The sequence below is a fragment of the Epinephelus lanceolatus genome, chromosome 9 (assembly GCF_041903045.1).
Source record: "Epinephelus lanceolatus isolate andai-2023 chromosome 9, ASM4190304v1, whole genome shotgun sequence".
Classification (NCBI taxonomy): Eukaryota; Metazoa; Chordata; class Actinopteri; order Perciformes; family Serranidae; genus Epinephelus; species Epinephelus lanceolatus.
This window is the reverse complement of record NC_135742.1, coordinates 36,717,102-36,732,138: the sequence shown is the minus strand read 5'-3', so window position 1 is coordinate 36,732,138 and position 15,037 is coordinate 36,717,102. Positions and strand designations below refer to the sequence as shown.

The window sequence follows — 15,037 nt, the reverse complement described above, 5'->3', positions numbered from 1 at the left end:
CACATCATCCTGAGGAGAGTCCTCAAGTGTTTAAATGCAGAATATGTTGATTCACAAATCTGAGAGTGAGTATTTACGTTTGCCAGGAGGGCAATACATGGAAACCAAATATAAAAATAACACTTGTGATGTTACTTTGGAAGACTCTACACAACTGACTCAAAGCTTTTTAGCCATGTTCATCAGGCAATAATGCCATTAATGAACACAACCAGTGGCGTAAGGTAGTCACGATGGACCCCAGTGCACACTACTATGACAGGCCCTAGTGCATGCTATAGTGCACATATCATCTTGTCACATGATCAGAGACTTAACACTGGATAACATCAATCATGGTGGCAGTCACTCATGAGGGCCCATTCTCCACCCAACACACTGTTGGAGGACCCACTCTCTCTATGGGCCCCCCGTCTTACGGGCCCCAGTGCAACCACACTGCCTGCACTGTCTATATTTACGCCCCTGAAAACAGCTGTGAACATGAACACGCAGACAGCTCATGAGTCTGGTCTGACCTGGGAGGACATGCCGTGGCATGGGTAGAGGATGGCTTTGTCATCGTCCTCAGAGCCCTGGTCCAGGCAGTAGCCGCTAGCTTTGCTGTTTCTCACCTGAAAGACAACACAGGAGGTACAGGTTCTTTATGAATGTTTGGATTTTTAAAGAAGTTATGGCAGGAGTTAGGAAGAGACAAGAGAGAAGATTTTTGTATGGTGGATACCACTGTATTAGCATCAAATTAAAGGTTGTTTTTTACTTTAAAAAATATGAAAATAATTTGACGTGTGAAAATATTCTTATCAGTCGTTATTAAGAAGCCCCCTGAAAAACCCTTACCTTGTTGTTTTTTCACTTAGGTTTTGGTGATATAATAGATAATAATATTATTGTTAGTGAGCTTCAGAGGTGCTGGTAGGTAGATTTTGCTACCTTTGGATAGAGCCAATCTACCTGTGTTCCCTTGTTCATGTTTTTTTGTTAAGAGAACTGTGTCCTGGCTGTATCTTTAGATTTAGCATACAAACAAGATAGCAGTATCAATATTCTCATCTAACTCTAAGCAAGTAAGCATATTAAGCACAGTTACAAAAATGCTGCACTCTGGCATTAATTATAAAATGGACAATAATTGTTGCGCAAATTATGATGGAGGTGGAACTCATTTCTCTCATCCGCTTCAGGGGTGTCGGCTAATTAAAAATCTGCCTCATCCACAAAAAGCTATTTCATTAGCATGACATGTAAGGTAGGACTATAGGTAGACATTATAGATATTAGTGTGGATGCCTGTATTAGTCAAACCCAAGTGCACACTTACACAGTGCTGGAGATAAAAAAGGATTTTGCTACCATTGCTCAAAAAGTACTTCCTCCCTACTGGCTGCTATGGTTACATTTGCCACAAAATTGGATCTGAAAGCAAATCATTTGCCAATTGTTTATTTCCCTTTAATCCGACCCATTATTTCATGCATGTTACGCTGCTTCCTGTCTATCAGATCCACTGTGGCTTGTTCACATGGCAGAGTCCTCTCTCAAAGTGATGACCTGGACGTGACAGAATATCATCATGCAGTGACCAGTCCCACTTCTGTCTCTTCCTCTCCTCCGGGCCTCCAGATGGTGGTGTGCATTGAGCATGAGCTCTGGCTCTGTGTGATTTGAATGCATACGGCTTCATTTCCAGGTTGTGACATATCTATCATGTGCTGTTGTCAGGGAAGGTTCCACTTGGCTGGTCTGGTCAACACGGCCGAGCGCGGTGCTGATGCTCAGTGACAGATGAGACTCACTTCTGCGGCGGCGGCTGTGTGGCAACACAAGGCTTGTCGACAGATCTGAAATAGTGCCACTTAAGTGGCTGCCGCTCTGAGGAATCCATTAGCTGGGTGCCAGAGCCAAAGCAGGCGGCAGGGGAAACAAAGGGGGTGGTAAATTTACACAACTTTGATGAATCTAAAGGTTAATTTTTAGGTGTATTCTGACATTACATTTGCAGAGCATATAGATTTTAACACTGTTTTTCACTGTTGAAATTGATAAGACGAAAAATGGTGCTCTTCAGCAAGCCTCCAAATAGTGTCTGACTCTGAGGTGTGTTCAATTCTTCAACCTGTCATAATCCTGTTTTCTTCCCCCAGTGTGCTGAGTGTGCAGCCAAGCCCAGAACAATCAAGTTGAAATGGAAAACTAATAAGTGTTTAATTAAAACTCATTCTGAGGAATTTGCATCTAATCCTGTGTGGTGATGCTGCATTGCTATAGCAACGAGATACTTTAACTTGAGATTGGCTACAGTGAATTCATATTTATTTGCTTTGAAGTGTAAGGCTGGAAACTGTTACTTATCTTCTCACATCAGCTTGTGTTTGACCACTGCTTACTTGCAAAGGGTTTTGTACAAACTATAACAGATGTCAACTCTCTGCTTGCATCTGCGTTTCAGGGGAATATCTCTCAAAAAAGACACAGATGTCACAGAAATGATCCTGATAATGCACAGCTCACAAATTAAAAAATTCTCACGAACTCATTTTCTGTATCTATATTCTGTAGAATCAAATTAGCTGTCTCTTTGTATGCATCCTCTTTAAACCATGGCTCTGTAATAGAATTACAGATGATGATATAGCAAAATCAATATGCAGACTATTTCCAATAATCCTGTTAGTGTCTCACCTCGCCGTATGTGATGGTGTTGTTGTAGATCCGCATCTCTGGGTAGACGTGTTCAAGGTACCAGCGGAAACTCCGACACTGCAGCTTCTTCCTTAAGGCCAAGCGCTCCGAGACATCCCCGAAATCAACCCCAGGGTTCTGTCAACAAACGGTGCAAAACAAAGATGAAATTAAGCTCTTAGCCGGCGGGCACTTTACTTAAGAACCAAGTGAGAATACAAGCTGCTGGAGGAATGGAAGACGCGAGAGTGTTGAGGTGCAGAGAGGACGCAACAAGCATTTAGTTAAGAGATGGATAGATGCGCCTGTCATGTGGGACCTTTATTGTTCTTTCATTAGACATGATCTGTGCTGAGCAAATTCTAATCAGCTGCTTAATTATGAGCCCTCACGGCCCTGCCTGCCTTATGGAGGTGGCTTCCCAGATTGATTAGGGGAATGCCTAATAGCTGTACTGCCTGGCACAGAGGCCTGATCCTGACACACAAACACACACACACACACACACACACACACACACACACACACACATGGGAGAGAGAGGGGGGGGGGGGGCAAGAGAGAGCCCATATCAGTATGTGCATATACAGTGCACTGCTTAAATCCGCATGAATATGCAAATAAATGTGCTTTCTGTATAGCCATAGAAAACATACACATGCAAATGAAAGGACAATGGCCTTCCCATGGAAATTGCTGTAAAGACACACCCACACAAACAGTTTTGTCATTACCAGACAGCGTTTCCAGGCAAATCCTTCTCATCAGTTTCTCCTCTCTGCTGGAGTCTAAAACCAGCTGCTGAACTTGCTTTCAACATCTGTTAATAATGAATTCTAGTTGGAAACGTCTACTTTTTTGTACCTTAAAGTGACACAAACAAATGCATTTAATTTCAGTGAGATGTTGTTTGGTATTTGGACTAGGGGCCGGCCACTGTTGTGAATCATAAAGCCTTCCCCCACCAAAGTAATTGTGCTCTCAGCGGGTACCTCAGACAATAACAAGAATCAGTGATTGTGTGCATGGGCGGGTAGGGAGGGAGGGGGGAGGGGGGAGGAGGAGGAGGAGGAGGGAGGGAGGTAGATGGAATAATCGTAGCGTTAGGTCTTTGTACTGTACACAAAATAACTCTGCGCCACAGGACAGCTGGGGTAATAACGTGCCATGCCACTGTGTTTGTAATTACACTGGAGAAGGGATGTGGCCTGATTGGCTAGTTTGTCAAAGTTGCCCCCCTCCCATCCCGCCCCTCCTCCTCCTCCTCAACACGTCCTCCGTGCTGCACTCACACAATAGTTACAACATTTCCCCAGCTGGTGCTTCCTACCTGCACTTAGTGAGTTCTCATGTAATGATGTTTGTGCCAAATTTGTAGATGACATGCAGGCGTCAGCAGCATGTCAGACCTGTATGTGACTGCTACACAGCTGGTCATTGTTTTGTTATGAACAGCAGTTTGTTGTTTTGGGCAGCGTTCAGAGGCCTTCACTGACGTCCTTCACTGACAGTCATCTCATTCTGCATGGCTGAAGAGGCAATTAGGATTCAATATTAAACTCTTTATTAATGAAAGTAGCTGTTTATTATTTTGCAGCCCATCTCAAAGACCCTTGAAAGCAATTAAACTGAACTGATGTGTGTAAAAATAGACTGATTAGACATGAGGCTCATCACTTGGTGCCCGTCTCTCTCTCATCTGTTTGGAGTGAGACTCTGCTGCCTCCTCGCTCTGCCTTTGCTCTGCTGCCAGTGTGAAGGTCAAATGGGATGAAATCTGAATTTTGATTTTTCTATTGACTTGTGTCTCTGGGGACCCGGGCTGCATGTCTGAATGAGCAAGCAAGAGGGGAAGAGAGGGAGCAGAGGGAGCTCAGGGTTTGAGGGAGGGAGTGATTTCAAGAGGGAGGAAAAACTTACGTTCATGGGAATGTTCCAGGCCATGTAGACGTGGGATTTGTATTCATCCATCCACACCTCAGCGGCCCGCAGGGCATTGCGCTTAGCGTAGTAATCTATGTCATTGTTGTAGGGCTTCTTGGTGCGCTCGATGTGAGCCACTCTGGCACATGGCAGAACCTCCATACTCCCTCCACACTGCCACACCTAGACAGCAACAGGAAAGAGAGTCCATGGTTCAATCAAACGTGGATTCACACAGGAATAGCTTTACTTTTTAAATATACCTAAACATACCAGGAGTGAGAGAGGATGCTTCATATTCTCTGTTTCGTGCAGGGGAAATTAAACTCCTTCACTGCTACTGCTTACCAGAAATGTGGAATTGCCCTCAACATCACTAAAAAAAATGAATCTTTTTGTAGTTGTTATGTGTCTCTTTGTGGTCATTTTGTGTCCGCTTGTGGTTGCTTTGCCCCTTTTCATAGTCTTTGTGAGTCTCTTTTCAGCTGTTTTGCATTTCTTTGTAGTCGATTTGGATCTCTTTGTGGCCATTTTGAGTCTCTTTGAGTGACATTTTGCAGGTGAAGGTCAGGGGTCCCTTGACACTTTGGGCCCCTGGGCCTGTGCTCTCTGCCCATCCATGATTTAGTCTCTAGCTTTTAGACTCAAAATATGATTAGAAATATGATAAAAAGACACTAAAATACCTCCTTTTCCACGCTCATGAGGCATTTACTGGAAGCGGATTACAAAGTAATTGTCGAGATCTTGGAACACAGCAAGAGTGATACAACAAAGTTAGTCATGACAAGAAAGAAAGAGCTGTCAGAAAATCTGATAAATTGTCAACAAGCCAACAGTTTAGCCAGATTATCTCTCACCCTGTATTTTGAGGTCATACTGAAAGAAGTCATAGCCTTGCACAGGGTGTGTGCTGTCACAAATATGGCAAGTACTGAAAGTTAATATTGACTCTAGAGCTTAATTTGTAAACAGTGATAGATGTTTGCAGCCTTTTTTAGCAACCTCAACACAAGTCAAAATCTTAAAAATTAACTCAGTAAGTGCTATCTAATTATTACCAATGGGAAGAATGGCCCAAACTCCCAAAATATAGACAATTTAAGCCTTTCCACAGCACAACTCCATTCTGCCTATTCTGCATATCTGCATGCTGTGTTTGTTCAAACAGTCACAGTCTATCATTCTATGCAAAATGATTGACACTGATTCTGAACAAATCAAGGTTGCATTTGCAGTACATCGTACATGGCATGTACAGAAATTCAAGCCATAAAATCATACACTGAAAAATAATGAAAAAGTGAATAAACTTGACATTTTGATCGCTCATCACTGTGTCTCAGACACTGAAGCCCAAGAGTTTAAGAAGGAAAACTCACGCACATTCATATCTTGCTGCTATTGAGAGCAAATTTAAATGCAGGGGTACGGGTCAAACATGTGTCTTGATTAATGTGTCAGTAGCATCACGTTCATTACTGGATTTGCTGTAGTCATCTGCTTTCTGATGCAGCCCACTGATTAACATATAAGATGTATGCATGGGCACACAGAAATCTGTTACTAAATATTCCAGTTCACAAAGGAGTCAAGCCAAATCTACAGTTCAGAATGCAAAGTCCATTCGATAAACAAACATGGGAGCAGACTGCAGCATGCACAATGACCAAAACTTGGAAAATTAGGGCTGGATCTGAATTCATGACAACTCAGATATTGTTTTAGTTTCCAGTTGTCAGTTTTGGAATTTTGACATTCTTTTTCTGTTTTGCCTAAGAAATGTTTATACTAGTGGCTGCCCACCACAATATCAACATTCACTGCCACATATTGATTTTCTTTCAGCACTCATTGGAGTGCTGCGTTTTAACCAAAACCTAACCCGAACCAATCAAAACCAGTACTAGCCAATCAGAGGGAGAAAAGGGTGGGTCATGCCTGCGCCATCCTAGAAAAAAAAATTGCTGCCGGGAACAGCTGATGATAGCCTGTTGGCACACACAGTGATAGGGCTAACAATTAGCATCACACAGCTAATGGTTCCGTAATTAGCTAATGGTCATTAACAAGGTTAATGACGTCGTTGAGCTGTTTCGGTGTCGGTTTAAATTTGTTGAGACTGTCTAATGGCTCAGTGTCAGATGTTAACTGCTGCTACTATGTTAACTCTGGCTAACCAGGCAGATGTTGAACTGACATTTGCTAGAAAGAGAGAGGCTCTAGGAATAGACCTTCAGGACTGTAGAAACACCTAATCCTATGAATGTTAATCTCAAATGAGTGTGGTGGAGAGTTTATGCAGGTATATAAACTTTTTCCTTTTCCTGGCTGTTTACAGTATACATACCCTTCAGCCAAAAAGCCATTGGGATATATAGGAGAATTAACCCACATCTACCTAGTGGTGCACCCACCTCATCAAATACCACTACACCACTGGAGCCTATTATTATGAGTATTTATGCTACCTCTCCTTCGAACACTGGGTTAGCAAATATTTGACTAGCTTCAAATATTCTCTATTGATTGCTATTGAAGCCCAAAAGATTGTACATCACAGCAACCTTTACACTATTTCATCTCACCAGCTTTTCCTTTGAGCTAGCTGGTCTTTCTTTAACTTGACACACATGTGCCTGATGCTGCAATTAGGTGTTACTGTCCGTTATGTTCTGCTGAAGCAAGTGAAAGAGTGTGTAATAAATAGCTCTGTGAGTCTATGGCCCATAAATACAGAAGCCCATGAGTGCTCTGTGTATGGTAAGGAGTGTATGGAGTGATATATAAACCCAGTAAATATCTGTCATCTTGAACAGCATCTATCAAAGCAGGAAGTGCTGATTGATTGCAGACTTGGGAATGTTTTGACACTTGTCTGACATACTCAAGGTAAGAGAATAATGTCAGGCACATGGTAGTAAAACAACCATTTCTTAGAGCGCAGCAAAAGATTTGAATTTTAAAACTCTCCCCAAAATAACACCCTCCATTGATATACAGTATGCAAATCTGCAAATCTGTGCCATGCTGTGGGAAAGTGGCCCGGCAGTTACACACTCACGCAATGCCATCAGAATGCCACAGCATATGGTAATGCCCTTCCAGACGTACAAACTGCAGAGCCACCACCACCCACGGCCTCTTAATGATGATCACCACAATGCGTAACAGATGTTCTGATCCATTAACTTCTCTCTGAACCCAAAACGATACCCCCTGCATGGTGTTAAAGGAGACTACTGCTGCAAAACTATTTCCTGAATCACGTCCAGAGCAGAGGTTAAGACTGTTAAACTGACCATGTTTATTTAAGTAAATACAGCTTCTTCTGCTTTAGGGCATCTTCACAATAATCATGCTTGTTGTGCTTTATTAAAACTGTGTACTTTCCCTTCTATAGTCTCATATATATATATATATATATATATATATATATATATATATATATATATATATATATATATATATATATATATATATATATGTGTGTGTATATATATATATATTTTGCCCTTTTTGGTTTATCTTACTATATAATGACGAAAACGCTGTCTGTCTGTCTGTCTGTGTGCCTGTTCCATGTTTTTCTCCTCACTGACTTGGTCAATCCATGTGAAATTTGGCACAGTGGTAGAGGGTCATGGGAGGATGCAAATGAAGCAATATTACATCAACTGGCCAAAGGGGCCGCTATAGCAACCGATTGAAATTGCAAACTTTGAATGGGCATATCTCATGACCCCTACGTCAAAGAGACATGAAACTTTGCACAGAGATGCCTCTCCTCATGAGGAACAAATTTGCCTCAAGAACCCATAACTTCTGGTTATATAGATTTTCCGCCATTTTGAATTTTTTGAAAAACACTTAAAATCAATCGTTTCCTAGGAAGTTTGACCGATCTGCATGAAACTGGGTGAACATAATCTAGGGACCAATATCTAAAGTTCCCTCTTGGCAAATGTTGGAAAACTTCCTAAAACTGAGCTTCTATAAGGCAATGAATATTGTGGAGGGTGTGGCTCATCACATAAAGGTGTATAACATCTCAAGGGTTTCACCGATCACCACACAACTTTGTAGGCATATGACCACACATAGTCTGAGGGGACCCCTCCATTATTGACCCGATCAAACAAAATGGGGGCGCTAGAGACCTAATTTCTTATCTAGGCCTAACCGCCATATCGATTTTTGCTAAACTTGGTAGATATGTAGAACAGGGCGCCTCAAGGTGAATGAAGAAATTTAACTGTAATTGGCAACTGGGTGGCGCTATAACAACAGAAACATGCTTAAAAATGGCTAAAATATGACCAATCGCTGTGGCTCCCCCTGTGGCCGAATGTTCATTCATGCATTCATCTTCTAACCGCTTCATCCTCTTGAGGGTCGTGGGGGGGCTGGAGCCTATCCCAGCTGACATCAGGCGAGAGGCAGGGTACACCCTGGACAGGCCACCAGACTATCGCAGGGCTGACACATAGAGACAAACAACCATTCACACTCACATTCACACCTATGGACAATTTAGAGTTATCAATTAACCTAGTCCCCAATCTGCATGTCTTTGGACTGTGGGAGGAAGCCGGAGTGCCCGGAGAGAACCCACGCTGACACGGGGAGAACATGCAAACTCCACACAGAAGGGCTCCCACACCCGGGATCGAACCGGCAACCCTCTTGCTGTGAGGTGACAGTGCTAGCCACCACACCACTGTGCCGCCTGTGGCTGAATGTTTTTGGGGTTTTTTTCTAATTTTTGGTATGACTAAGTCATGGTATGGTATGCTGTACTCAATGGGTATGGACTAGTTAAGAAAGTAATGTGAAGATGTAATCTTTAGAAACAGGTCAGAAATATACACTTAAAAGGAAAAAACACCTAAATAACTCCCTTAAACAGCTAGGCACTGTAGATTTTAGCAAATGTTATTCAAGTATGAGTAAATATTAAGTTAGCTGGGGACTATTTTTAGCTGTGGATTAATACATAGTTGTTACAGTAGTGAGCGTTTTGGCAGCAGGATGGTGTATGTGGGATTACCTCAAAATAAACCACAGTGCCCATGTTCATAACAGTGAAGGAACATGTTACCTGGGGAAACAGTGTCCTTGATTCAGGGTAATTCAGAATAATAGTATTCTCCAATTATATGGTCATTTGTAATTTGTTTCTTACTCTTTCCTTCCTTGTTTCCTACTGTGTATGTTTTGCTATTTATTGTAAAGTGTAGGGTTGCCTGCTGAAAGTCAAATAGTCTTATTGTTTTATTTTTTATCTGTCAGTTTTCAGTGCATTTATGGAGACATTTTGGCCCCCAGATGTAACTGCAGACTGAGCACTACTCTGTTTCATATTGCTCTCCGGTACATGCAGCTGCAGACCCAGACCCAAGGTGAGTCTTAGTTACATCACTGTCACCCTAAATGTCCCGCGGAACATTTAAACTCTCAAATTCTGTATAGAGAAAAAGGAACGAACAGTTGAACAATTGTATTGAATAGCCAAATCCAATGCAACTGGCATAAATCTGAGTCGGGTAGTAAAGGGTTACTGGATGCGACCAAAATTATGACAAAATACTGTAACATTAAAATCCTCATCCAGCTCTGTGACCACGCAGTGCTGAAACAAGCTGAGCATTTGTTAAGATAGCAAAAAGCCCAGTCAAATCACCAGAGTAAGCTCCTGTAGGCAGGCAAGATGTCTGAATCAGTAAGCCTTGAGCCATATGGCTGAGTGTGCAGCATTCATGGAAATGAGAGACTATCAAACATTTACCCAAGTCCCACTTACCATAATTTACATGTTTCTGTAATGCTCAAGGGTGTATGAAAAGTCTATGTTTAATTGTACGTTAATACAGGCAACAATCCTCTGTTATTCTCTCTTACTCTCAAACCCATAATTGCCCGGGCTGTATCTGTAGTAGAGTAGCTCGCCAGGGCTGACCTTAGCTTAAACACCTCCATTGACTGGCTGACCCCTCATCTTCACTACTGATGATCCGCAGTGACCCTGGCCTAAAAAATCCATTAGTACTGTGGAGTAGGCTTTACTTTCTTTGCTGCTGCCCATGACAAGTGCTGCTTTTCCACAATAGCCTTCATGGTTGGTGCGGTAGTGTGGGTGTAAGTGCAATTCCAATTTAATGCCAAGTCTTTAGTCCTTGCAGATTCCACCCATCACCCTTTGTATTATAGTAAGCTTTGTGTTTTACCATCTTTCTTTGGTTTCTTTATCCATGTTTCCGGCTTAAAATCAATAGTGTGTGTGTGAAAGTATTTATGTGTGTTAAGTGCTTGTGGATATGTGCTAGGAGCACTCATGGATAATTGAAAATGTGTATATGTGTAATTGCAGTTAGCAGTTTGCCCAGCACTAAAAGTAAATTGAAGATCGATATTTTCTCAACCACCATTTCCAGAAGGTCACAAACCTTAATAGCTAACTAGGCTTGTGAAACAGGCTTTAGTTTCTTTGCATCACATTAGGCTTCACGTGGTGTCAATCTAAAGAACCAACACAAAGTTTTTGTCTCACTAATGAGGGATCGTATTGCAGCAGTTCACTGCATGTCGTTACCAATGTACCCCCAGACAGCTGATAATAATACTGTGTGGCTGTAATCATCTCAATAAGCATAATTTCTTTTAATTATATATCACAACATGGTGTGCTACAAATCACATACTAAGTAAATTGCAAGGAACTATTTAATGTGGCATCCAACAGAGAAAAATGCTATATTATCTGCCAATTTTGGTGGCTGTAGGTGTTCGGAGATTCAGATACTTTTAGGGCAGGAAAAGAGGAGCTATTCCAAGAGTGTTCCAGTGCTGAAAAAAAGATAGCATTGCTGAATAAATTGAGCTGCTGTAGCTTCTTTCATACATACTAAGCTCTGTTCACCTCCGGGAGCAGGGGAGAGACTGTGTTTAAGACAGCAGTATGTGTTTTATCTATGTGGCTTACCTTGTTTGTCACTATCTCTCAGTATAATTAGAGTGAATGATGTGTGTTTGTACAATGTGCAAGCATGCATGATAGTGACCAAAACATTTCCAAAGCTAAAATCACTTTATATTAGAAGAAGCGGATAAACAGGACGCCTTTTTGGACCTCACATTATAACTCGCTGGACACCACATCAGCATGTTGACAGCATTTTACAGTCTATGAAGGTTGTGATTTCTTTCTAAAGGTCACTGAGATTAACATCGGAGCACTGCAGTGTTTGGCTTTGTTGATATGTGACAAGTGAACACAAGCATGGCATCTGCACAGCAACCGTGTTAATTTAAAGTTATTTCCTTCTTCTCTCAATAGGTTTCCACACCAGCTAGCACCTCCTTTGGAGACTTGGTGGTCAGGACATTCAGACAAGTATTTGAGCTAAACTCAAACCAAAAACTAAACCAAAAAAATGACCCTTAAAAGACAAGGGGCTGTATTGGGATGGGAGTGTCGCTTCATGTACCAGTCAGACGATTAAATGTGAAATGTGATCCAGGGAGTTCTGTAATACATTCATGATTGTGAAGGCTTATCAGAGACCATAGCACTGCACAGCTGTTTAAAGCTCCAGTGTGTAGGACTTAGGGGGATATATGGGCAGAAATACAATTTAATATAATAATCATGTTTTCTTTAGTGTATAATTACCAGAAAATAAGAATTGTGTTTTTGTTACCTCAGAATTAGACATTCATATCTGCATAGGAAGCAGGTTCTCAACTACCGAGATCGCCATGTTGCACTGCTATGCTTCCATAGTAGCCTGGTACAGAAAAACCAAATACTGGCTCCAAATAGGGTCAGTCACGATTTTGCATTTTATGTGTCGGCCAAAGTAGTTAGCAGCCCTTCCATGACAAGATGTTTGGAAAAGCATTTATTTCTTTATGGTGAAACTGCTTTATTCAGTGCTCTTACCAGTTTAAATAAGGGGTTCGTTACTTTTGGAGTGGAAGAGACCTCTGCAGACGATTCTGCTCCTGGTAAAAACCACCTGAACAATGAACATGGAATTCTAACCTGGATAAGTTTCATCTGGCTGCAATCTGCAATCCTCACTGCTAGATATCACTAAATCCCCTATATCTTACACACTCTTCCTTTAAAATGCTTTGACAAAGTACTTAAGAAAAATTAGTAAAAAAGTACTTTTTTCTAAATAATGCTCCATTTTTACTTGCCAGAGGCTCTGCATCAAGACCCCCACTGGACCAACAGAAATGAAGATTAGTACCTTCACAACATCCAAAGAGTTTATACAATATGGTGTTTCCTTATAAATTAAACTACCTAATATACAACTACATTTTCATGTTACATTGTTAGCACTTTATCTGGAGTAGAGGATCTGAATATTTCCTCTACCTCTACTTCATGTCTGTGTGCAGGTCTCAGGACCTGGCATAGCATCTCAGCTGCTTGACATGCCAGTTGTGTATATTTGTACATAATTCATTGTTGTAGACTTGGCTGTTGCTCTGTACACTATTTACTGGACTGCACCACCTCACCACAGTGTATTGTACAGTTTCCCTCTACATGTGAAATGTGTAACGGAGTGGAAAGACCACTTCTGTGCAATAGAGAACATCTGTACACATTGTAACCTTTAATCTCTGAGTTAAAAGACAATCGGTGATGTGAAAAAAGCTAATCGCAAACCACCAACTACACAATAAAGTGGAAGAAAGGGGGATGAAGTACATTTCTTCCTTGATTTAACAGCAAACAACCTGCTGCAAGACATCTGCAGGGAGTCAACTCTGCCTTTAAGGATCATCAGTGCTGATGTGATCTTTTTCAACGTGTGAGAGAATCACCGATCTGAGGATTTGGAGGAAAAACAGAACAGCAGATTGCTGGCTCCAACAGTGTGAGTTACATTCCAGGAGTGCTCATAACTCTATCCTGCCGCCTGCATCTTCATAACTGAAGCTTCAAAGCATTAGCAAAACAAATCAGACCAAATGTCTGAATGTTTTCTTTTGACGTAAACACATAATAAGAAGCTTGTGCTTTTGCATTCACATTGGAAAACATACTAACGACATGCTGAGAGCACCTCTGCTAATGACATGGTCTCACTCTGTGTTGTTGTTTTGCAAATCATTCAATATAATCATGATTCACACTAACTAAGCCAAACGGTTATCTGCTACTGCACTTACTAAAAAAAAAACTGGAATACTTACATACAATAAAATCCCCCAAACACATGGAATACATACATGAAAAAACACACCATTATACCAGAGGTACAAATGGGAGACGACATGCTGCAGTTACAGATTGTGTCTTTAAGTATTCTAATGTTATGGAAAAATAATAAAATCTAAATACCAAATCAGATTGTTTTAATCTTTTACCCCTCAAGACATCCCACACATGGGTCCTCAGGACTGCATTTTGCACAAGTTCATTTGGCACTGACCCTTCATAAAATTGCAGCCTGCATCATTAAGAGGAGGCACTTAACACAGAGCACTTTGATGTAGTGATAATGTAATTGCTAATTTAATTTAATTGTCTCTGTACATGCAGTTAGTTAATTGCAGCTGGACCATTTGCGTGATAAGCTCCATGGGGCTACAGAAAACATCAGCCATAAAAAGCATAAAAGCTATTAACAGCAGTAAACAGGTTTCCATCAGCGCCATTACACAATACAATCAATAAACTGGGAAAATGCAGCACGCAGAAGCTTATGACGGGCATTTAGACGGGCTTTGGATTTAAGATGTTGGCTATTTTTTATACCAAAAAAAAAAAAATTCACACGTGGACAAAAAAAATCCAATGAAACAGCATTTACACACGGACCATGGACACTTTCGACTGTACTTGGATACCATTTAAAACAATAAAAACAGGGGGCATCATCAGTGTGTCCGATTGGAATACTTTGCAAGGAACTGAATCAACTTTTAAACAGTCAGGGTCTGTTTGCAGGTTCCCAGTCAGTTACAACAGTAACAGAGAGTTGTGTATAAGATGAGGACGGTGTGCTGGCATTGCTCTACAGTTGTAGGGTCTGTGAATTGAAACCCATCCAGCATGCTATCACAGCACTCAGATGTGCCAATCAATTGGACGAGGAACGAGCAACCCCTATTTTGTATTTTGAGTTTCATAGCGTAGGAGATGCTGAGAGATGTAAAGTGCATACAGTCTCTTTCAAAATGCACCACATTGGTACAACACCGCAAATTGACATTCTTTCCCTTCAACAACAGAACCATGTGGTTACGTTTAGCCAACAAACACGTGATTGGGTTCAGGCAACAAAAGCTTGAGGTTTGGTTTAGAAAAAAGAAACAAGATTTGCCTTTACAATCATATGGGAAGCGAACATTGGCCTCCCATGTGAAAGTGGTGGTGATGGCTGATGAATCCATCCACCATCCCTTT

At 41.3% G+C, this 15,037-nt stretch overlaps 1 protein-coding gene across 1 annotated transcript in view; it reads right to left on the bottom strand.

The window, feature by feature from the left end:
• The window catches only part of galnt9 (polypeptide N-acetylgalactosaminyltransferase 9), a 117,510-nt gene that overhangs the window by 9,085 nt on the left and 93,388 nt on the right, over positions 1–15,037 (bottom strand). Inside the window, exons 7-9 of the mRNA XM_033620029.2 lie at positions 4,603–4,788; positions 2,683–2,820; positions 519–614 (exon numbers count right to left, since the gene is read on the bottom strand). Of these exons, the coding sequence (XP_033475920.2) occupies positions 519–614; positions 2,683–2,820; positions 4,603–4,788 (420 nt within the window). The remainder of the gene's footprint in view (positions 1–518; positions 615–2,682; positions 2,821–4,602; positions 4,789–15,037) is intronic.